Genomic DNA, 23,890 nt, shown 5'->3' with positions numbered 1-23,890 from the left:
CTACATGTACAGCCTTTACCAAAACAGGGTGATGAAACCAAAATAAGGAAAAAACTCCACAAACTTCATCCTTTCAAATACAGTTTCTACATCAGGAGTGAGATGGCAGGTACGTGTATCACACACATTCCCTGGCAAAAGTCCCTGGTGCAGGGAAATTGCATTTGACAGATGCTTGGGAAAAGGACCAGATCATCTGCAATTGTAATTCTGGGTTTTTTACAAACGTCAAACTCGAGCAGCAGATGTGCAAAGAACACCTCTCCCAGTGAGTGACACTGAAGCAGCTCATTTTGTCATTTCTTCTGGGTCTAGACTAAACAAGGCCATTAAGCCAGGGTGCCATAGCTGAGGGTGAGGACAAAGACAGCCTTTTCTGAGTCAGGATGAAGCCTGTTTTCCAGGGAGGCTTTGCCAGTGAGAGGCAGAACCTCAGCTGGACCTTAGAAACGCAGCCTCAGACAACCTCTGTGCCGTTACTGCTTCATGGAACTGCTAAAAATATTGGATGGAAAATGCAAGTATTAAGGAAATGAGGTAGATTTGGCCTTTCTGAGCTGGATGGCTTCCAGTTTCATCAGCTTCCCGGAATCCTGCTGTGAAAATGAAGAGCTCCTTGTAAATCTCGGAGAACTGTCAGTGTTTTTCCTCTCATGTGGCCGTGCTGGCTTATGGGCAGACCGGCCAGCATCAAGCAGTGAGTTCAGAGCTCACAACTGCTGGGATGGCTTGGGACAAATGCTCAAACCACAGCTTTCCCAGGGATTTATCTTATGGGGCAGCCAGAGAGAGGCTCCAGAGGAGCCCATGGCTGATGCTGCCACTGTGCTGGCCCACAAGACCTCTGAGAAGGAAGTGTAGGATGTTCTCCTGTCACCTTGCTGAGCAGAGAGCATTGAGCAGCCTTCTGTGGTCATGGGAGGTCCTCTTCTGAAAGGATCTGCACGTAGCCAAGGGCAAGTGAGAGCCAGAGTAACGTCACATTACAGGTTATGTGAAAATAGAAAATGCGAGTGTTGGGTTTCACACTGCTGGACAGGAGTCAGGAGGAGACAACAGACACTGTTAATGGGTTTAACGTGCAGTGTGGAGGAGCCAAGGGCTGGAGCTCTGCCTCGTGTGGTTAGAGCTACCCAGAGAGAGGCAGACAGTTTAAATTTAATGGTAATTACAGAGCCTCTCTGGGAGGACACAGCCAGCACAGCACTCTCACACCTGCAGGGCTCCTGCCATCTCAGAGCTGGGGTGAGCATGGTGCCCTGAGCAGCTGACAGGGATTTGGGACATCTGCAGCATGTCCTTGGGGCAGACGTGATGTGCTCAGCAGAGCTGGCCCAGCCTGTAGCTGTCTCTTGCCTCTGCTCTCCCACAATTGGGACTGTGTTTCTGCTGGCTCACATGTAAGGATGGTGTGTTTTGAGGTATGCCCAAAGTGTTCCAGGACGTGGTGGATGTTTCACGGGACAGAAGGAGGTTTGCTAGGGGCATCTCCAAGCAAGTTCACCAAAATTCCCCTTCTAGCTCTATCTTTAGGGGTGCACCACAACAGCCAGCACTGCCCAGGACCGAGAAGGTGTTTGCTGCATTTAAACCCAAGCCAAGAATAAACTGTCCATTTCAGCCACATCGTGCTAGATTCCTGAAAACAAGGCCTGCCTTCATGCTTGGAGGGCTTCCTTGCCCTGCCAGGAACCACAGGGAAGAGCAACAGGAGCTTTGGCTGTAAACTACTGCTGAAGATGGGCTGTCATGGGCAACCACGCACAAACCTCTCCCTGTGCTCCCCTAAAGCCTTTCCAGGACAAGCCTTTGCCCACATGCCTCAGCCATCATTTGTGATTCTCAGAAGGGAAAAATAAGTGTGTCCTGCTGAGAATCCTGCCCAGAGCAAACACTGCAGCCTGAAACAGGCATGGGCACTGTCCTTGGCATCCAGATTTCACTGGGCAGCTCGTGGGCCTGCTGGGAAGGGCAGCAGTGCTGCAGAAGGCTTTTTGCTGGCTTGTGCTGCCAAGGCATCCTAAAGTTCAAGAGAGAGGATGTGTGATCTTGTGATTATGATCCTTCAGGAAGCTGGTGTTCAGCCTTGTCTCTGGGGGATGCTGGGCAAATTTCTTAACTTCTATCCTTTGCTTTTCCATCCATTCAAAAGAGGCTAAGAATACTTTTCCTTATCTCTTCAGCAGAGGATGTGGCTCTGATTGTCTTACACAATGTGTCCTTGATCTTTCCAGTGCAGCTGAGGGAGGGCTGTCTGGAGTCTCTTGGGCTGTGGAAATGCCAGTGCACAGCAGAGCCATCACCCCCCTGATTGTCACTTTAGGATCATAGATGGAGGATGAACAGGATCAAGCTGGATTCAGATTTCAGCTCAACCACAGGTTTTTATATTGATGTGGAGATATCACCACTGTTGTTATCACCCTTCCTAGGGAAATAGATATCCAACCAAAGGGCAAAATGGATCTAGAGCCAACATGAAGGGGTTCTGAGACCCTAAAATTTATTTAGTTTTTGACCATGATGTGGGCATCAGAATGACTTTGAAGGTGGCTTTGTCAAGCTACCCCATCACGGTGCTGCTGTGATGGCTCTGGGCAGCTCTTGGCCCAACACCTGAGACTGTTCAAAACCTGAGCTGTGACCTGTTTGTGCTGCCATCAGAGCTCCTCTCCTGCATCTGCAGTGCTGCCTGCAGCTTGTCTGGCAGCTGCAAAGCAGAGGTGCTACGAGCTGGTGTATTTTCAGGCAGGCATTGCCTAAGCTGCAGATGACCCCGTGGTGTTCCTGACAGTGCTTCTGGCTGCAGGTTGTTCCCTTGGGCAATCTCAGGGTCAGGCAAGCTGATAAGCTTTGTTAGGTTTCTGTCATTGTGGCAGCTCTGCTTTCCATGAGGAGCTCTAACAGCTCTCAGGCTGTTAGAGGGGATGTACTGGGAAAAGTGTCCCCCTGCAGCTTGTTGGGCTGCAGGTCTCTTGTGACAGTGACAAGGAGGTCCCCACTCCAGTGAGGGCTATGGGGGATGTTCACTGCTTATGCCAGTGCACAGCTGGAATTGATACAGCTGGGAGGGCTTTCAGAGTTTGCCTTATGATGGAGGCATCCTGTGCTGCCTGAAGGTTCCCCCTGCCCATGCGGAGTGATGTCAGTAGGGAGTTTCTTCTCTTCTCAGCTTGGATGATGCTCCAGATGGGGTTTATCACTCAGGCTGATAACAAGGAGGTCTGGGACTGAAGCCCCAAGACCTCAGGAGAGTAGGGAAGGTGCTTGCCCTGTGCAGAGGCCTTGCTGGGCTCCCCAGCCCCAGTGTCTGCTCCAGAGCAGCTTTGCTGAATCAGAGCGCAGCCTGTGTGCAGCATTGTGCTGCATCATAGCATCCTTACACAATCTGACAGCTCTGCAACCTCTGCTCCAGTGAATCCCTGAGCTAAGTGGGCAGGAGCCCTGCCAGCCAGGTTTGTGGTGTGTTTGGAAACCCATGTGGCAAACTCCTGCAGCACCTGCCCACATCAAATGGCACTGGCAGAATGATGCTTCTTCCTCCCTCCCTTTTGTAAGAGATGAAGCAAAGGAACACCTCTCCTGCACAACTTCTATTAATTTTTTTATGATGATGAGGTTTGCCCAGGTTGTAGGTTGAGCTTCTGAGGCCTGGGATGGTGCCTGCATCTGTGTGGGGCTGCTCCAAGCACACAGTGACTCTGAATATTCTCATTTTAGGGACTTGAAGCTGGACAATGTGCTGTTGGACTATGAGGGGCACTGCAAGCTGGCAGACTTTGGAATGTGCAAAGAGGGCATTCGTGATGGCATCACCACAGGCACCTTCTGTGGCACTCCAGACTACATTGCTCCAGAGGTAAGGAAACCTCTCCTTGGTCAGGAAAATAGCCACCATGGGAAAAGTGTAGGTTAGCTTTGGAACTGCCAGTGTCTTTGGCTTTGCCTTATTTGATTACTGAGCTCAGGGTTTCCTCCTTAGATGTATTATCAGCCCATTGTGCAGTAAAGCATGAGTAATTCTTCAGGCTGCTGTATGCACCAAAATAAGCCTGTATTTTTCTCTAGAAAATATGAGGTGAAAAATGGAAATACGGCCACAAAAATCTTGAGAGGCACATACAGATGCTGTCCCAGCTTGATTTGAAAGGAGATTGAATTCTCCTTCGCTCCACAGTTCCTTTTTCTACCTCCTCACACTCCCTGTCATTCCCCAATCTCACTACAAACTTAATAAACACCTCTTTAAGGAGCAGCTGCCCTGCAGATGCTGCCAGATGTTCCAACAAGGTTTCACATCCTTCAACACAGTTGAATTTCTGTCTGTGGTTGATGTTTGCACCATTCCCCCACACTCACACTGTTCCCCTCTCCACAGAGTCTTGCAGTAGGAGCCAGGTGGGTGTTTTCTTCCCAGGGGCAAGGGGAAGGCGATGCCAGCTCACACACGTGGCTGCTCAGCAGGCTTTGCTGGAGTGCCCCTTCTCCTCCAGCTCAGCCCCAGCACCATTCTAAGCCTTGCTTCCCAGTAGACTCAGCCAAGCTAATTCAGCCCTTTGTGTGCCTTTGTGCTGATCTGGGGGTTCCCAGGGTGAGATCACTTCATGTTCCTGGACATCCTACCAGAGAGCGCTGTTAGCGAGACCCTCTGCGTTACCATTTCCAAACCCTTCTTTCCTCCCCTGCTGCCATGTGAAGCTCCAGGGTTGGTGTTTGTGTCCCCCTGTGCTGCAGATCCTGCAGGAGATGCTGTATGGCCCTGATGTGGACTGGTGGGCCATGGGGGTGCTGCTGTACGAGATGCTGTGCGGCCACGCGCCCTTCGAGGCCGAGAACGAGGACGATCTCTTCGAGGCCATTCTCAACGATGAAGTTGTCTACCCAACGTGGCTGCAGCAGGATGCAGTGGCCATCCTCAAAGCAGTGAGTTTCTTTGGCTGTTTGCTCTCTGTCCTAGCTGTCTCCAGCCTAATTCCAGCAAAAGAGAGCAGGGCCAGGGTATTGGCACATAGAAATCGTGTGAGATCCTGACCCTGACCCTCCTCTTATCTGGGAGTGAAGGGTAAACAGAAAGAACATCCTGCCACACTTAGGTGTGTTTGCACAGTTATATGGTTTAGTAGCCAATTTGGCAAGCAGAGTGTGAGCCTGCCTGTGTGTCTGGGCATTCCCCTGCTTGCTTAATGATTGACAGTGTGTGGCCATCTCCCAGAAGAGAAGCAGCAGGTAAATACAGGGTTTAATCAGTAGCAACCATATGGCCAAGAAGTGAAGGCTTGCTGATAATCCTCTCTGGTAATGCCAGCATCCCCCAGGGTTGCTGCCTATCTGCATGCAAAGACAGGGCTTTGATTTTTGTGTGTTTGGGAGGAAAAGAAACAGCAAAAAGTTTGAGGAGAGATGTTGCTGGTGACACTCTGTCCTTGTCCTGCCATGTATTCCCAACTTTTCCCATGAGTTCTTTTATCCACATGCCTCACATTTTTGCCTGTGCCATGGGAATTAAGCTTTTAAGATTTTGGGCTCTGTGTGAATCTAATGCACTGGAACTGCCTGGGCTTTTCTGTAAGGAATCAAAACGTGATTTATGACAAGAGTGTTAAACTATGAACTGGGAGACCTAACTTGACTGTTCTGCTACTGACTTCTTCCTGGCCCTCATCACATCACCAGATATCTCTAAGAACCTTTTAGAAAGAGGAGGATCAGAGTATTCCCTTTTCTTTAGGAAGCACTGTGGACAAAGATGCATTTAAGAGTGCATACCAGTAAATATTATTGTAATAGAGGTAATAGAGTATCTAAGAAATAATTGGATAAGGTAGTAATTTATAGGAACTCATGGAGCACTGTCTCAGAGAAATGAAGTAGTCAGTGATGGGACCATTTGAGGGAAAGAGAAGAGTTTTTAGTTGTGAAAATGTGGAAATTTTCTGCTGAAGGGTTTCTGTTGTATGTGAGTGAAGCAACTGCTTCCTGTAGCTGAAAATACATCTGACAAGTTTCACCAAAGTCAACTGACAATAAAATCCACTCCTGGAGGAGTAAGAGGAGCTTTGAAATCACAGGCTGTGCTCAGAATTGATTGATTGTGATGCTGGAGGCCCTCTTGGGTTTTGGAAATAACTTGCCACGTATTTTAAATATAAACATGAACTTCAGACTCATTGCAGCTTCTGGAGCAGTGTTTATGTGGTTGAACTGGAACTCTAAGTACCTCTTAAGTACCAATTCCTCTTCTGCAGTGACAAGTACTAGAGCAGTGGATTTGTTGCAGGTATATTGCATAATTATGAGACAGAAGTAAATTGTGGTCATGTAGATGCTTGTCATAACAGGAATCTCAGGGTGTAATATAATATGATTTGTGTTTTAGCTTCTTGATGAAATGAGTGTTTTCCTCATGCTGATAGGGCCTCCCAGAAACAGCCAGTGCAAGCTGCAGTCACCCCAGGCTGCTCTAGTTTGTGTTCAGAGCCCACATTTTAACAGCTTAAGGTCCCTTCTGTGATTAACAGACAAGGAACTTGATGAGGGGCACTGGAGGAAAAAGTCCAGAATTGATCAGGGAGCTGGGAATTTAAATAGAAAGCATTGAGCATCTCCAAAACCCAGTCAGCTCAGGGACTGCTGGTTCCTTGCCTGAAAAACAGCCTCCTCTCCAGCCCCTCTGCTTGTCTGCTGTGTTATGTGTTGGTGACAAACAAATGGAATCAAAGCTGCCTCTGTGAAATGCACGTGCACTGCTCAAGAGAAGCACTACACTGTGTCTGCTCTGGGGAAAAAGAATTTTGGGGCATTCACCAGGAGTCTTGGGATTAACCAGTGGGAATTGACCACTGAGATGTTCTCTGGACCTACAGCTCCTCGGTGTTCCTGCTGCCTGGAGGTGATTGCTGCATCTTATTTCACCAATTTCAGCACTGGTGATAGCTGCCTGCAGGCTGAATTTCTGCAGCTTCACAGGAGCTGCTTTTGGGCCAAGAGCTGTTCACTGGAAGAGCTCCTTCTTTCCTCCTTTCCTTCTTACACTGAGTTCTAAAGAAGCATCAGAGCATGTTGGCTTTAATGGGAAGGAAACATCCTGTCAAGGGATTGTCTGGGGCTCTAGATTAAGATGAAAACCACACATAGAGACACTTTGATTTCTTTTGAATGATAACAAATATCCCTGCTGAGGTATTACAATTTTTATTATATTTTTGATAATGTTTGGTCTGTATTTTTAGGAGTTAGTCTAACAAAGAGTGGCAAACCTGGTTTTTTTTTGAGAAAGACGGTAAATTTTCTAGCTACTAAACATGTAGATTTTCTTTTATACACACTTTTGATGCTAATATTTCTCTTAGATGCAGCATTATGACTAAATGAGAATCTTCTAATTGCTATTTTGTTTTTCTCCAACAAAACATGCACTTGAGCTCTCTGATTTAGAGCAGCTGTGACAGTGCTTTCTAACCATGATGCTAAGAGCTCTGGAAAATCAGCATCCAGCTACTTCAGTGACATAAATTATTGTAAGTAATTACATGGCATGGGAAGCCCATGGAAGATCAGGGAATTAAACCTGGATTCTCTTCTATTGCAGGCTAAGGCCTTAGTAGCCTTAATAACTGGATTATCCCCTCACTAAAAGTTCTGCTCTCTAACCTTGAACAGGACTAGTGAGAATTCTCTGAGTTTGAATGGTGCAAAGCTCTGAAATGAAAATCAGATTGTTGGGTGTACTTGGGTACAGGTGCTTAGAGATGCTCTACAAATAGATATATCTAGGTTTAGAAAGCACTGGGTCCATCTGCCTTTGTGAAGAGCTTCATTTTAAACAAGGATAGGAAGTTTTAGTACTCATTTCACAAATGCTCTTGCCTTGTTTGGCTTTCATTTTGCGTAATTGCATTTCACCAATTTCCCCCCATTAGAAACCACATGATTTCTGGAGATTGCACCCTGTTCATCTTTGCAGTTTCTTGATAATAACAAAACTGTTTTTTAGGACCTCATTTACGTCACTGGGTGTTCCTGGAAGGTTTGTGAACACTGGTACCAAGGAAAACAAAACTAACCTCAGTGCCCTGGGACTTTGTATAGAATTGAAAGTGGAAATATTTGTGCTCCAGAAAAAACCTTTTTATCTGTGTCCCTTTCTAATGTTGTATTTTTTTGTCCTTGAAATTTCCCCCGGAGGGCTGGGGAGGGAGTAGGACAGAGGTAAATCAGCAAGTTTTGATGGAGTCAATATTCCCAGAGGAGGAAAGCTGAACATCTCACTTGTGTACCCTGCCCTGTGTGAATGTGTCACTGGGGCATTCAGGTGCTGATGCTTCAGGCCAGGATGAGAGGACTCAAACTGAGCTCTCCTCTGCTTGTGTGAGCAAGCCAAACTGGGCATGGGTTTGCTTGTAGGAGCAATAAAAGTGCAGAAGAGGCGAATTGCTGCTGAATGGATCCAGACCATTTCAGCTTATCCTAGACATAAGTTTTCCTTTTATTTTAATTCTTAATTTCTCCATTGCCCTAACTGAATGCAGTTACAAGGAGCTATTGGGTTTCTGTGTGTCAAATTATTTCAAATACTCTTTTCCATCAGCTGACAGAGCAGTCAGGGTCTGATCATGGAGAAACTGTGTGAGCATGCAGAGAGCAAAGACTGCTGCACCAAATCTCTTACAGGGAGAGTGCAGCTAGAGATTACTTTGTTACAGCCTATCAATATTCTGAATTTGTTAATTGTCACCACCAAAAAGTGCTGGAGCAGAGAGAGGAGCTTTCCAGACAGGCTGAAACTTTGGGATTCAGCTGAGTGAACTGCAAAATGAAATACAATCCTCTTGCTTCCCATAAGGGGAGTGGGTTTTTGGCAGCCTGTTTCACTCACTTTGTGCATGCCTTTCTCAAATGCAGTTCGACCACCCTGCCTGGCTCACAGGCAGCTGAGTTTGAGGGCAGAATGGAGGGACACACTGAAAATCAGGTAATCAGGTCTCAGAAACTGATGGTGTAATGGGAAGCAAATTCCCCAGGAAAGCTGCAGGGATTTTCCTTTCTGAGCGTGGTTTCAGATGAGGAGAGAAGGGCTCAGCCTATGGAGTCACTCCATGGACTGGTGATCTCAAGTAGCAGTGCTTGGCCCAAAGGCTTGGAAATTTGGATGAGAGATTGCAGCTTAGATGTTTTCACCCTCAGAGCCTGGTAACAGCAGGGGCTGGAAAGCAGCATCTCCCTAGGAAAGTGTTATCACTGCTCTGCCTTCTGCACCCTGGATTTTCAAATTCCTGTCACAGCTGAGTCTGCTCAAGCCAAGGATGTCTCTTGGCATTTTTATGCTAACCCCCAGTCTTAATGAGAGCTCTGAAACACTTCTGGCCTAGCTGAAATGCTCCCTCCAAAAGTGAGGCTTAGGCAGCCTTGCCTGTAGCTTTCAATTTTGGGGACACAAATGAGACTGAAGCCTGTTCTTGCTCCAGCTGGGTAAAGACATGCATTTTGAGAAAAACACTGCTGGAGTTAAGAGAGTGGGCAGAAGTGGTTATATCCACCTCCAAGTGGGTTTTGTGTGAAAAATAAACACCAGACAAGAAAAGAAGAAGGTGCAGAGGAAGTTTGCTGTGGTTTTAGCAGCCTGTGCTCTCTCTCTGCACAGGTGGAGCAGCACTGAGGAGCCCAAATGCCCCTGGATTAGTGTGAAGAATGAGAGGGCTGGGAAAGTGAGGGAGTTTGGCTGAGGGTAAGCATGAGAAAAATTGCATCAGGACTACAATGCCAAGGATGCAAAAGTAAAACTTGAGCTGTGTTTCTAGAGAACAGCAGTCTGGAAGTGACTCAAATGGTCTGGTTGAGTGAACTCTCTCGTGCTTTGTGTCACTGAGTTCCTTTCCCCCTGCAGACACCACTGAGACTTTGTTCTTGCAGAATTGTGTAAAATCCCCTTTGCACTGTCAGGGTAACTCCAAGAGGCTGTCCTGGCTGGGAGGGGTGCTTCAGACTCAGCTGCAGCAATAATGGTGCTCTGGGGGTCAGCAGGGTCCTGCTCTGATGATTAGTGTTTTATGGACTTGTTTCTGGCTGTCAGACCACAAGGTAAGGAAGTTGGGATTTCCTGTGTGTACCCATGTGCATACATAGAAATAAGTTTGGTGGAAGTTAGGAAAGTGTGTGTATGTGTATGATTTTCTTCTTCCCCAAACTTGCAGCTGACACTAGGTGAGGAAAAACTGTATTTGAAGGGTACCTTTCTCTGTCCCTCCTTGTAATGAAAAGGAGCAATGTTTCTCATCACTTTTCAGGGATGATAAAGTGAGATAAATGTTATTACTATGTTTGTGTGTATGAGTTGAATCCAGGATTACCTGAGGAGTACAAGTTGTCATTCCAAAGAAATGCTGAGGAGTGAATACCTGAATACCTATGTCCCATGTGGTCAGTGCACAAGGCAGCCCAGTTTGGCTGGATGCAGGATGACAGCTCCAGCAGAGCCCCTGGAGATTCAGGCTGTGCAGGCACCTACCAAAATGAGGGCTGAGAAGTAAAGAGAGGAGGGATCACAGAATGGTTTGGGTTGGAAAGGACTTTAAACTCCATCCAGTTCCAACCCCCTGCCATGGGCAGGGACACCTTCCACCAGACCAGGTTGTTCCCAGCCCCACCCAACCTGGCCTTGAACACCTCAGGGATAATTCACAGCTTCTCTGGGCATCCTGTGCCAGTGCCTCACTACCCCATGGCAAATAACTCCTTCCTTATATCTCATTTCTATCTCTTACCTCAGTTCAAAACTGTTCCCCTTGTCCCTATCTGCCTGTGTAAAAGGTCCCTCTCCCTCCTTTTTACAAGCTTCCTTTTAATACTGGAAGTGTCCACATACAGATAAAAAGGAAAATTCCCTGGGACTTCATCCAGGGCTTAATAAAGGAGAGAAAGCAAAGTGAACTGCCCACCCTAAGGGTGCCACCCTGAGTGCCCAAACCCCCTTATTTTCAGAAAGGCTGAAATGCTCTGTGCTGAACCAGACTGGCCCCACCACTGTGGGCAAATTGAAAATGCCTTGATGAGGAGAGGAGGCAAAGGGATGGAGCTCTTACAGCAGAAGGACTTAGAGGCAGATTTTTTGATGTAATCAAAGCAAACAGTCTGCTGTGACAGAGGAGTGGAGGGGAAAGGGCTGTTCCAAACTGCTGACGAAGATGTCTGAATTCAGGAGAGGTGTGGATGAGCCCAGCTGCCTACTTGCTGCAGCTGCTCACCCCTGACATCAGCAGGAGGGTGAGGTCCTCTGGACTTTGGAGAGGTTTATTCTGTCCATATTCTGCAGTTGTTTGGGGTTGAGCATCTCTGGACAGGGGAAGATCAGAAGCAGCTGCCTCCTCCCTCAGCACATCACTCATTCCAACATCTCTGTGCTTTCTGCTGCCCTCATGCCTCACCTTTTCCCTAAGACCTGGGCAGTCACTTTGGCCCCTGTGTAAACTCAACCAAACCCCATTGTTTGTGCTTCCCAGCCCTCTCCTGAGCACCTCCAAGGAGTGAAAAGAGGCAGCCTGATGCTGCCTCTGCTGATGGTGCCCTTGTGTCACCCTGCTCAAGTTGTGTCTCCCCTTTGCATTTGTATCCTGCAGATCTGGGCCAGGTTGTTCCTTTCCAAGTGACAGAAAAAGGCAGATAATCTGTTTCCCATTCAGTGCTGGAATAGACAGAATGAACTTGTTTCTGAATGAACCAGATGTATTTTTTAGGCAATGTTCAAAAGGAAAAGGATGGTGGTGGACCCACTGAAATCAAAGAGGGAGCTGGATGAGCTCATTGCTTTATCCTCAGAGCTGAGGAGCCTGCTAAAAAAGGCAGATAGATATTAAAAGGGCCTTCAAATGCCAATAAATTATTCTCCTTGGCATCTCTTCAGAGTTGGCAGTCTCCATAAATTCCCTTGCACAATTTGATTAAGCTTTGGCTTTCAGCATGAGGCTGATATTTAAATCTCTCTGTGAAGCTCCGTGCTGGATCTGTGTACACATTTTTCCTTTATTTTGTTTTTCAGAAATGCTTTCATCTTGCATTTCCTGGTTGGCTCCACAGCCACTGCTGCAGAAGCAGGGCTCTGGAGCCTGTTGTTCCCCAGCTGGGGAGGAGCTCTGCAGTTTTAAATAACCATTTCTGCCATAAACACACCGTGCTGAGGTGACAGGGCTGTGCCCCACCACCGGTCGCCTTCTTACCTCTTTTGCCTTGCACATCCATATCTGTAACCTGCTGTCTCTTTCCCTCCTAACTTTTAAAAAGCAAACAGCTTTCCCTAGTAATTTTAATCTCTTCTGTTGATTGATCACACCTTTTTCTCAAGCACCCCTCTTCCCCACAGTGTCCAAGCTCCTGAATAATTCACTTTGAAAGAAAACTGCAGATACCTGTATAGAGCTTGCAAGGCCAAATTCATCTTGAAACAATCATTAGGTCTTTTACCATTCCTTTTCCAACAGGCTGAAATTAGCTTCTCATTTAAGTCTACTTTGTGCAAGCTCAGATTTCCTTCAGAAAAAGCTCCTAAAGCAGCCTGGTGTGACTCATCCTCCTGTTCCTGCCAGGGATGGGGGAAGGTGAAGGTGAATTCATAGTGCCAACATTGTCTTCCCCATCTTTTTTCCTCCTTACTCCCTGGTGCTCAGGAAGGAGCAATTCCCATGTCTGAGACTAAGACTTGTGGCCCAGGCTCCTTTCCCAGCTCTGCCATATCTAAACTGATCTTAAAGACCCACAAAAGGGGTTTGGTGAAGTCCATTAAAATCCAGTTTTGGGGCAAATCCTAAGGATTCCTTTGAGAACCTGTGTCCAACCTGGATTTGGGAATGATTGCTGCTGCTCTGGCTGTGCAGCCCTGGCAGAAGGGGCCAGTCCATCTAACTGGGAGGTCTTCACACTGTGACAGAGGTAACAAAACTCTGACTGACTGAACTGTCCAGGGCTTTAGGTCTTACTCATCCCTCCAGCTTTGAACTTTATGACATGCTGTGTCTTCTCAGGAACTTTAAAATTAAAAGAATTTAAATATAACCAGGACTACAAAAAAGAAAAAAGCTCCTTTGAAGTATTTTTTTCTTTATTGGACTTTACAGGTTTGTTCAGGGCACTTTAGTCCCCTTTGTACTTGACCCTATGTAAATAGACCACCCAGGGTTGTGTAACAGATTCCCAGTTCCTCTTGACAGGACTATCAGAAAAGGATTAATTGTTTTCCCCTGCAACCCAAGGGAGATTTTACTCCTGCTTAAAATGAGAGTGGGATCATGCTCCCAGTCTGTTAATAAGTGTGATGCTCATTTTGCCTTCATGTTTGTGCTGCTCTGATTGATGTATTGATTTAGTAATGGACCTGCATATCCCCATGCTGTACCTGTAGCCTGGCTGTGGTAATTGAAAACCAGCAACAGGATTTTGGTATTGTCTGAGCAGCCCTGCAGCTGGTGACCCCTTGAGGGTGAGTGCTCAGTTCTGGAAGCTCAGCTTTCTGAGGTGTCATCCTGACTAAAACCTTTGTCAAATATTCCATATAGCAAATGACTGAAATTAGTGTATACTTATTATTACTGACTACAGAAGTAGCAAAAGCAGAAGTGTCAAAAATCAGTAGTTATCCTCAGGAGCCAATGCACTTGATACTTGTGGCCTTTTTATTCTGCATTAGTGTTGGTGAGTGGGGAGAGGCAATGAAACAGGTAGGTTTTAGCACAGTGAGGAAGTCTGTAGCTGTTCAGACAGCATTTCATTGTGGTAGTCAGCAAAGTCTCATCAGTTCACACCCCTGGGAGATCTGGAGCCAGATGTGTCTGTCCCACATGGGAGTTGCTCTGCCCACCTGGGTTTATTTTGCTAGTCAGCCCACCTTGGTTTATTTTGCTGTTCTCTTGCTCAGCACTGTTTGCAATCCAGTTAATCCTTCTTGTTCCCTCGAGCTCTGTCTGGGCAGCATCAAGCAGTCATTTCTGTACCAGGGGAAAGTGAGATCAAATTTATCTGCTTAATACCCACTGCACTGACATTTTGTCCTTCTTGCCTGGGGCTGGCACACTGGACATGTGACTTCTGTCATGCTTATTGTTACATTCTTCTGGCTTTTAGGGAGCTGGGCTGAAGGCTTATTTTTACCTCCCTTCCCCTTTTTATCTGGAAAAGGAGATAACAGATATTTCACACTCTGTCTCCTCCTCCCCCCTCTCCTTTAAATGCTTTCAGGGCAGTCTTGTACTTCTGAACCCTGGACCTTGTACTTGCTGGACCTTCTCTGCACTGAAGGATTTCACCTGCTCCCAGTTTGGGGTGGGCAGGGCTGCAGCAGGGGGGTGCCCACACCCTCTGGGGGCACATCCTGCCCCAGCACCACTGAATTGCACTGGTAGCAATCTTCCAGCAATTGATCCCTCTGTGTGCAGGAGAGGAGCAGAAACACCACATGGCTCTGATGTCTGCAGTCAGAGCAAATCCCCACATGAGACGGGTGGCTTTTGGGAGAGCCACAGTGAGTCCAGGCCTGCTCTGAGCAGCACAGGGCTCAGGGAAGGTCAGGAAGGAGGATTCCAGGTTCCAAGAGCCTGGCTCACAGGCACTGCCCCAAGCACAAGGACTGCATGGGACTGCTCTCTGACCTCACCTTGTAGTGAAACTGTGCCTCCCTCCCCTCCTGCAACCCACTGTGTGTCCATTTCCCTCTCACATGGGGAAATGAGGCACATTTGTGAGCATCACCTGGCAGGACTGGGATGGAGGCTGATGGGAGCTTTGCCCAGGAGAGTGAAAGATAATTCTGGCTCAAATTGAGCAGCTTTGTATTTAAAAAAACAAAAAAACTCTTGGCTTCCAGTCATTAAAAATAATACAGGCATTAACAGACAGAACCATAGAACCATCTTTCTTCTTTGTTTGAGGGTTAATGACACCCCAGACTGTGGGTTTGTTTGCCTTACATAATGGGCAGCCAAACTGTTTTCAGCAACTGCAGCATTCAGAGAGATTCATGTAGGGAAGCCTTAATTAGAGTAATTGCTCTATTTATATAATGATTCCCTTTTGTCTCAGATCAAATGGATCTTTGAGAAATCTTATTTCCTTTCCAGTTAATTTCTGCCCTGTTAGTTTAGCTCATGAATCTTAATGAAGAGAAGCACCTTGGGTATCTCCTGATCTCCTGCTCTCCCTCGTTACTGGGGGGGAGACTGTGGGCATTAATCTCCTGTGCTGCTGCTGCTGCTCTTTACTTTGGTACCGACATGAGAGAAACACCAACAGGCAAATTTTAAAACCATGAACAGGGCAATCTTCCATTCCTTTAACAGTTTGACTTGACTATTACAGTGCCACAATTTGAGGAGGGGCCTGTGAGGCACAGGGTGTGATGTGGGGAGATGACACTGAGGTACTGCCACCCTCTCTGTGACAGGCTGCCCTTGGGCTCCTGGTAAAATAAAATTATGAACTTTCCTTGGTCTCTGTTCCCTGCCTGTATGATTGGGAATATCCTCCCTCTCTGCTGTGCTTGTGTTTGAAGGATGAGCTGCTGGGACTCAGGATTTTTCCTACAAGGTAAATACACCAGAGTCCTGGTGGGAACTGGTGTGTTTAAAAGGTTCTTTTGTACAAGAAAGAATAATTTCTTTCTTATCCTGATGGCTGACAGTGTGAAGGGACTGGCTGAGCAGAAAGTTGTATTTCTCTTCCTGAAGTGCAGTGACAGGACTGAGCCTTGTTAATGTTTTCCTAGAACGTGATGCAATTTCACGTAATCTGTGATATTACTCATGAAATTAATTGTCCTGATGCAAGTAACACATACATCATTTGTGTAAAACCAATCAGGGATTCCAGTGTTGAGAAAGGAGACTTGCAATTCAAAGAAATAAATGCAAGGAAACGGCTGATTTGTGCAAACATCCCTGCAGTGACTCCCAAGCCATTCGACTGATTTGCAGACTCAGCCTCTTGAGACAGAAATTGCAATGCTGATGTGAGCAGCACTGCAAGAGTCCACCACAGCCTTTCCCAGTGTCCTGGCAGTCCTGGAGCCCTTCCCAGCATGGTCTGAGCTGTGGGAGAAGGGGAGGACCAGCACAGATCCCCTCACCTGCTGCAGGCTGAGCTCCCAGGCCTGACACACATTTTCCACAATGGTTGGCACAGCCATGGCAGCATTTTTTCCTTGTAACTTCACGGGCCCTCTGTGGACTAATCCCCAGCTTTTAATTTCTTGTCATGGCTTGCTGCATTTTCTCTCAGTAAAGGTTTTCAAATGATCTCGTGAAGTCATGGTTTTGGCTCATGGCAGCTGCTGGTTTTGGCTGAGTGCTGCTGGGAGGGTGAGCTGAGGTCAGGGAGAGCCTTGCTCCAGTTTGCTGCTCAGCAAACTGGTGTAGCCCAAAGGATCCCAGACTGAGGATGTCCCAAGGGGCTCCTCCTTACCCTGGGAATGGGGTAATTTCCCATGGCTGGATGTGGTCACAGAGCAAGGGCTTGACAGCCTGGTTCAGGTTTGAGCTTGATAGTGTTGGTATTGGTTTTGCTGGGAGGCATCTTGGATTTGGGTTTCTTTTTGCTCAGGAGCATCTCTGGTTTGCCGTGTTGTTGCTGTTAATTTTTTTTTCTTTGTGTTTCTTCTTTTCTTCATCTGTGCCAGAGGCTGAGGTTTGTGATACATTCATTGTGGAGAAATAGGGATAATTAAGCATTAGGAGATGACATCTTTCCACAAAAAATCTTTCTGCTGAACATCTTTCACCACCTGCATTGGAGAGTTGTCCTTGGAAGGACATTGAGGGTATCAAACCTGTGAAGCAAGTGTCAACCTCTGGCCTTCCCAGGAATTCCAGGAACAGCAAACACTTTGTAAGACATTTTCCAGCTGTTTCTGAGTGCAGCCAAGGGGATCACAGGGAAGAGGAGCCACACTTCTGAAAAGCTTTCCCCTCTCAGCACTTCACCGCTCCTGCTGCACAAGAGCCTCTCCCATGGTCAGGACAGGGGCATGGGCTGCAGGTACTCATTTCAGAGATGGAGGCTGAGCTTGTAATTAGGATTTTCAGAAATCTTGAGCTCTTTGCTTTGCTGTTAGTGCCATCAGACAGCAGAGGCAGCATGAGATGGTCTGCCAGATGCTGCCCTGCTGCAGCAGAGAAATGTCAGTGCTGCCTCAGGCAGGGAGGAAGCAGATTCATGGGCTTTGGAGCCTTTGAGAGGTCATTGGAGTATTTCGGGTTTTTCTGCCTACTGGGCAACACAAACAGAAAATTTATAATTTCTGTGTCAGTGCAGTAATTCCTGGTGAATTCAAATAGTGTTTGGGAGGTTTTGTTATTCATTTTAGTGCAAGCAGGCTTCAAAATTTCATTCTGTCATTTTGTATACCTCTTACAGCAAAGCAGGCAGCTGTTCCAGTGCAGAACATCAGTGTGTCTCTGTTGGAGTCATCATTTGCACTCCTGCAAATGATAAAAGAGTGTGATAGAGAACTGGAGCCTCTTGCCAGAGAAAGACACCCTCTTCACCAGACTGTGACAGACCTCCAAAACTCACCAGGAGATTTTATGTAAGGGAGCAGCAGCCCTGGCCATGGTTTTTCATCACAGCCCCTGTGTGCAGAGGTGTGTGTGCCCCCACAGCTTGGCTGGCCTGGCATGGTGCTGCACTGCCCAGGCTGCAGGGCTGTGTTTCACGTGCCACATTGCCCAGAGCCCCATCCAACCTGACCTTGAGTTCTCCCAGAGATGAGATTCTCTGGATTACCTCTGCCACATTTTTGCTGAAGCAGAGCAGTGTGAGTGTGGCTGCCATACAAGGGGAGCCTCTTCACGTTGTGTTCCTACTCTTGGTAGAGCTCATGGTCTGTAACTCACTTCCAAGGTGCTGCTAGCTTCCATTGGGTGCTTCCAGCACCTGGGAAACAGGCTTAGAGACTCCTCTCCAGAGTGGTTCATGATGCTGTGGGGTCACTGCAGCCCCTTGTGCTTCTCAGCCCTGTTTTTACAGAGCCACAGAGGCAGCAGCATTGACCATAGCTCAGCTCGTTCCTGTTAGAGGCAAGGAATAATTCAGAGGGGTTTTGTGGAAACTTGGCATCAGTTTCAGGAGCCAGCCATGGAAATGTGCTCCAGCAGCAGGTGAATTTGAATCCTTCACTCTTCTCCTGCCTCCTTTGTGGGGTGGATGGTGGCTAGAGTTACCCAGCTGAAGTTTCCCAGTCTCTGGGTCCAATGGAAAAATCGAAGCTGGCCACTTGAACTTGAACAGTTTTGGTTTGAATGTTGTGTTCCCTTAAGGGATGACCTTTGCCTAATACTCATTGTCCTAACAAAAAGGGTGTTTTAAGCAGGCAGGAATGAATTTATGTTGGCTCTTCACTTGTTGCACTGGATTTCTTTGCTTGGTGCAGTTTTGGCATCACATGGAATACATCAAGCAGATAGGAATATAAACACACTTTTATATCTCAGGACTCTGAACTGGTCTGGAAATGGGCAGTTGGGTTCAGGTTTTGGTCTTATATGGTTGGACATGAATGGGAGCCCAAGCAAAGTTTGTTGCCAGTCCTTTTCAGAGTTTATTTCCTTTCATGATTATTTTTTCCCTTTCCACATTTAACAGAAGGTTCCTGGTGTGATGGAGGTGGCGATAGGGCAGGAGCCAGGAGACATGTGATGTATTCCCAGATCTTTTCTCCAATTTTTTCTTGTCTTTTTGGAATGTTTCAGTCTACACTATTCCCAGCACCAGCAAGCTCTGCTCTTGTTTGAGCTTTCTAGGTGTTCCAGCAATGCAAATAAGAGCTGGTGAGGTGCAGATATCCATCTGTGGGGACAAAGAATGAATCTCCAGAGAAAGACAGGGCTGCCAGGAGGTTTTTGGTCTGTTTTGCAAAACAAAGAAGCCTAGTTCAAGGCTTGCAAAGGCTTGTCTGAACCAGGTCTCTCAGAGATTTTGGCTTGACCCATGTCTTGTTTGGAAACCAAGCTGTTTCTGGGGATATCACTATCCCACAGAAATGCTGGGGCAGTCTCTTGGGAAAGAAATTGTGTGGAAGTTCTGCTGGTAGAGAGGGAGAAGAACAGGCTGGAAGGGTTGGGGAGACACAGAAGTTCTGCCTGACCCTGGAAATGCTGCATCACCAGGGGCTGAAGAGTCCAGAGGAGCATGGGGAGAGCCCAGCTGCAGCAGCCACCTCAGCTTTGTTCTGTCCTGGTCACTCCTCCTGCAAATCTGGGGGCACCTGGCAGCTCTTTCTACTGATGTTTTGGGTAGAATGCTGGAAAATGGTTCTGATCTGGAGGGTCCTGAAAGGGTTCAGGGGGTCAGGTGGAGCTGAGGGTTTGTGCTGATGCCAGCAGAGTCTGGGGTCCTACAAGGTGTCAGCTCAAGATGCCCCATCTGCTGCATCCCTGCAGCTCCCTCAGGATGGGGTGTTGGGGAGAATTATATAAATCAGGCAGTCATCTTTCTGCTCCCCACCTTCTCTCTAGATGGGGAATGACTGGACCCTTTATCCTCTTGTCCTAGGAGAGTTGGTACCTTGTGAGAGGCTCCTGCAGGCAGAATGAAGCTGGTCTCTCACCACACCTCCCCTTCTTTTCATTTCCCCATTGCTGAGATGCAGCATACTTGGCCATTCCCAAAACAGTGACTGATTGTCTGCTTTGGCTGCCTCAGCTGTTTGTTAAACATAATGCTCTTTCATCTTGCAGGAAATCGTCTGGACACCTCCACCGGAGTGCAACTTGCTTTATGCTGCTGTTTCAATAGGCAAATAAAAGCAGCTATTTTCCCAGTTTAAACATAACCTGATTTCTCCAGTGAATTGGAAATACTTGAGGGAGGGGGAAAGAGTGTTTATTACTGAATTTTCAAGAACTGTGATTCTAAATTAACAAGCCAACCAGCTCTTTTTTTTTCCTGAGGATAGGATTCTCCTCCTCCCCTTTAAGAATATCCACAGCACTCACACTTCATCATTTTCATCAGGACCTAAAGAGCACCCACCGGGGCCCTCTCACACCATCTGTGTGATGTATGCCTTTCCTCATTGCTCCCTGGCAAGTTAGGGCACTTTGGCTGAGGTTTGAGATTTCTTTTTGCTGCCAGCAGAATAAAAATGTTACAGAATGAAATCCTTTATTGGCGTTTCAGCAGCGAGAGAGGAGACGGTCACCTGTCTGCTCCCATCAGCTCAGGGTCAGAGGGCTCTAAAAGGCAGAGCCTTGCCCATTTTCCTCTGTTTCCTGAGATGACAGGAAGGAAAGCGGAGGCATCTGGCAGGGCTTCAGCAGGGAGAGCTTTAGGAAAAAGGGACAGCTCAGGATTGAGTCCAGGCCAAAGCCTGGCTGGCTGCTGGGCGGTGTTTCAGAGCAAGCTGAGAAATTAATACAGAAACAAATAATGACCAAACACACTGGGCAGTGTTTGTAATACTGCAAATGATGCAACTCAACTTTCTTTCCTTACTGTGGTAATCAAAGATTTCACCAAAAGCACCAGGGAGAAACACACCCCGACCTCTTCCTCTGGGGAGCAAGTCGAGTTCCTCACTCGCGGTTCCCTTACGAGGAACTTGATCAGCAGCCGAGTTCAGCAGGAAAGCTGAGGACAAACTTTTGTGTGGCTGCTGTTGGGTTGCTGTGCCGTGGCCGTGCCGGATGGGAGGGAACACAGAGCCCTTTGTGTTTTGCAGTTCATGACCAAGAACCCCACGCTGCGGCTGGGCAGCGCCGGGCTGGGCGGCGAGGGCGCGATCCTGCGGCACCCCTACTTCAAGGAGCTGGACTGGGAGCTGCTGAACCGGCGGCAGATGGAGCCCCCCTTCAGGCCCCGCATCGTACGTGGGGAGGGGGCTGGGGGAGGGCAGCCCGCGGGGGTTCCCTCTGTTTTGGCTCTGTGAGACAGGAAAGAGGTGAAGGAAGGGAGGTGAGGCCTCTGACGCTGCCTTGGTTGCTGGTTGGGCACCTGGTGAGCTGCCTTTTTTCCCTTCCATAATGGATTTTCAAAGGCAGCTCAGTGAAAAGGTGCAGATTTGTAAAAGCAGCTGCAGCAGGTTAGGCACTCAAGTACCCTTTGACTTGCCCCAAAGATTAAACAGGGTAAGTAATCCTCATCCTGCTCACTCCACCTACCCCTCACATCAGGGCTGTCTGTCCCCTGCCCCTCTGTGTCTGTTCAGCACCCAGCACAGTGCTCCCTGCCCAGGCCACTCACCCCACAGTCAGTGAGAGCTTCAAATGGCAGAGAGGCTGCCCAGGACACAGTGCTGGCCCTGTCCCCAGTGGTGCCACACAGCCCTGAGGATGCTGTGTGAGAGAAGAGCACTGCTCTTCATGGACAGCTCTCTGGGGTTGTCACTGTGGCTTCCTTGTCCTTCAAATCATTGCCTGGGCTGGCTTGTCTCATGCTGTGGTCACTCTGTGAGCTCTCAGTGACAATGGGTTCAGGATCAGGCACCTGGGCAGGTGTGACAGCTCAAAAGCAGAATTTCGAGTTGCCCATTAACCTGAATCAAAGGCTAAGGCAGCCTGCTCAGTCTGCCCCAAGCTGGGCAGGATCTGGGAATGTTAGACTTCAATGTCAATAAATTTTATTGACCTCAATGTCAATAAAATATCTTGCTCAGTGTGTAGGAAAAACACATGCCTCATGAAAATGTGCCACAAACCCAGTTTGTGTGTGTGCATTCTAAGCAGCCCCACTCTGTGGCACACAGCAAGGAATCCAGCACCTGGAGCCCAGCCATTTGTCTTCCCACAGCCCAGTAATTCAGAATTGTGTGAGTTTAATGGCTGGCACTAAGAGAAGTGCCCTCCACCCCCTCCCCAAAACCCAGCTGAGACACTCTGCAGATGAGGAGGGGCTGTGTGGAGTCAGCCAGTTGGGAACACAGCTGATAACTGTGCTGCCACTTGAGGGGAGGGACTGATTTATGCGTCCTGGGAAGCCCCCAGAGTTGCTGTCAGTTAAATTTGAGAGAGGTTCCCTGTCAGAACCTTCAGAGGCTGGAAAAGGCTTTGCTCTGTGAGAAGCAAGCCCAGAAAAAGCTCTCAGTCAGCTCAGCCTGGGTTATGGAAGTGATGGTTCAATGCACTCAGATACAGAGCAAGGATCAAGCAGATCATACATACTTCTGACGTGTCTTTTCTTTGTGTTCTCCATTTGACAGAAATCCAAAGATGATGTGAGCAACTTTGATCCAGATTTTATAAAAGAGGAGCCCATCCTGACCCCCATTGAAGAAGGGATCCTTGCAATGATAAACCAGGATGAATTTAGACACTTTTCATTCACCAACCCAGACCTGGTGGAATAGCTGTGGCTCTGGAGAAAGGCTGATGAGAGGACTGGGAGGAAATTAAATGAAAACCAAGTTTACCAGTAATTTCATTCTCAAGGAGTAGCAGTGCACTGACTGGCATGATACAGCAGCACTACTGTCAGTGTTACCTTACTGTGAAATTGAAACCTTCCTGTGTTTGTAGGGCTTCTGCAGCTCTTGGATCAAATATTGACAGGGGTGGAACAAACCTGATACTGTAAATAGCTGATGCAGATAGAGCATTGGATGCTGAGCTGGCTGGCTCAGCCTGAATGCCACCAGTGGATTCCAGGAGTCGGCTTGAGCATGGAACAAGTGTCTTGCAGCCCTGAGCCAAACAGACTTGTGACAATGCTGATTGTTTGCAAGACTCTTCTGAGGAGTCCCAGCACTGTCCAGCGTTTTGGAGATGTCATCCAACATCCCATGGCCTGACTGAACCAGATGTTCCCACTGACTTTACCTGTTTCCTGCAGTATTTATTTCTTTCCGAAGCACAAATGGCTCTTTTTGACACTGTTTGGGTTCCCGTGTGAAATATTTCATTGTGCTGAATAGCAGAAGGAAAAAAAAAACAAAAAACAAATGCCCAGTGCCCCACACAGATTCTTCCAAATCAAAGGGAAGTCATGTGCTTGTAGTGTTTTACTCTTTGTGCGTGTTGAAAAGTTTTAGTGTTTGCATTCTGTGAAATGCCTTTTTACATCATGCATCTTCAATGCTCCTTTCTTTGCCTCCCAGCTGTTTTCAACTATAATATAACTTGTTGTACTGTTTATTTAGGCCCTTTCTATTTAATTATGTTACACAGAGCCCCTTTTGTGGGTTTAGTGCCTCATTAAAATTTTGATCCAAAGTGGTAGCACTTAAATTATTTGTAGTGTTATTGCAGTGGGAGCCGCAGAGCTGGCAAGCTGCTTGAAGGCAGAGCTGTCAACCAACAGGTAACACAAAAGGACAGCTTTTCTCCCATCAGAGTGATAAGCCTTATCTAAAGATACACAGTGACTTGGTTTGGATTTAAGAGCTCATTACTCACAGGGCACTTCTTATCAGTTGCATCCTCAAGCTTCTGCCACAGGCAGTCTGAGTTTTTCGGTGCAGACTTTGGAACCCAGATGCTCTGGGAGATGGTTCTGTGTTTTTCCTGTTCTCCTGGAAGCTGGATGATTTTTCTGAAGCTCCTTGGCACACCTTTGCACTCCTTGCTGGGCTTGAAGCTGTATGACAGGTTTAGAGCCTCTTCCTTGGGCAGATATGAATTTCTGGAGAAGGATAAGGATTTCTAACCTCTTGCAAAATTGATGATGTTTGTATTGGGCTCCTCACATGCTTTAACTTGAGAAAAGGGTGAGGTGCAGCAGAGAGGGACAGTTCTGCACAGATCTCACCCCACTTCAGCTGTGAAAGTTGTGCAGGGTAGCAGGAGCCTTGGGCATGGAAATTACAGAGGTACAACCCCCATTACAGCACAGACCCACTGGTCTGAATGTGCTCACCTGCTGTGAGGAGGAAATCTGGGATGAAGAAGCTGAGATGTACATGCAAGAATGATTCCTTCCCACTCCA

The 23,890-nt window shown here is 47.4% G+C and overlaps 1 protein-coding gene across 1 annotated transcript in view; it reads left to right on the top strand.

Annotated features, from left to right (window-relative positions):
- The window catches only part of PRKCH (protein kinase C eta), a 114,728-nt gene extending 91,545 nt beyond the window's left edge, over window positions 1-23,183 (top strand). Inside the window, exons 11-14 of the mRNA XM_005491657.3 lie at window positions 3,721-3,859; window positions 4,735-4,923; window positions 20,693-20,836; window positions 22,169-23,183. Coding sequence (XP_005491714.1) covers window positions 3,721-3,859; window positions 4,735-4,923; window positions 20,693-20,836; window positions 22,169-22,315 — 619 coding nt within the window. The 3' untranslated portion in view covers window positions 22,316-23,183. The remainder of the gene's footprint in view (window positions 1-3,720; window positions 3,860-4,734; window positions 4,924-20,692; window positions 20,837-22,168) is intronic.
- The last annotated feature ends 707 nt before the right edge of the window (window positions 23,184-23,890 follow it).

Source organism: Zonotrichia albicollis, chromosome 6, assembly GCF_047830755.1.
Source record: "Zonotrichia albicollis isolate bZonAlb1 chromosome 6, bZonAlb1.hap1, whole genome shotgun sequence".
NCBI lineage: Eukaryota > Metazoa > Chordata > Aves > Passeriformes > Passerellidae > Zonotrichia > Zonotrichia albicollis.
Note: the sequence above shows the minus strand (reverse complement) of the source record. Positions and strands in the feature narration are given on the sequence as shown.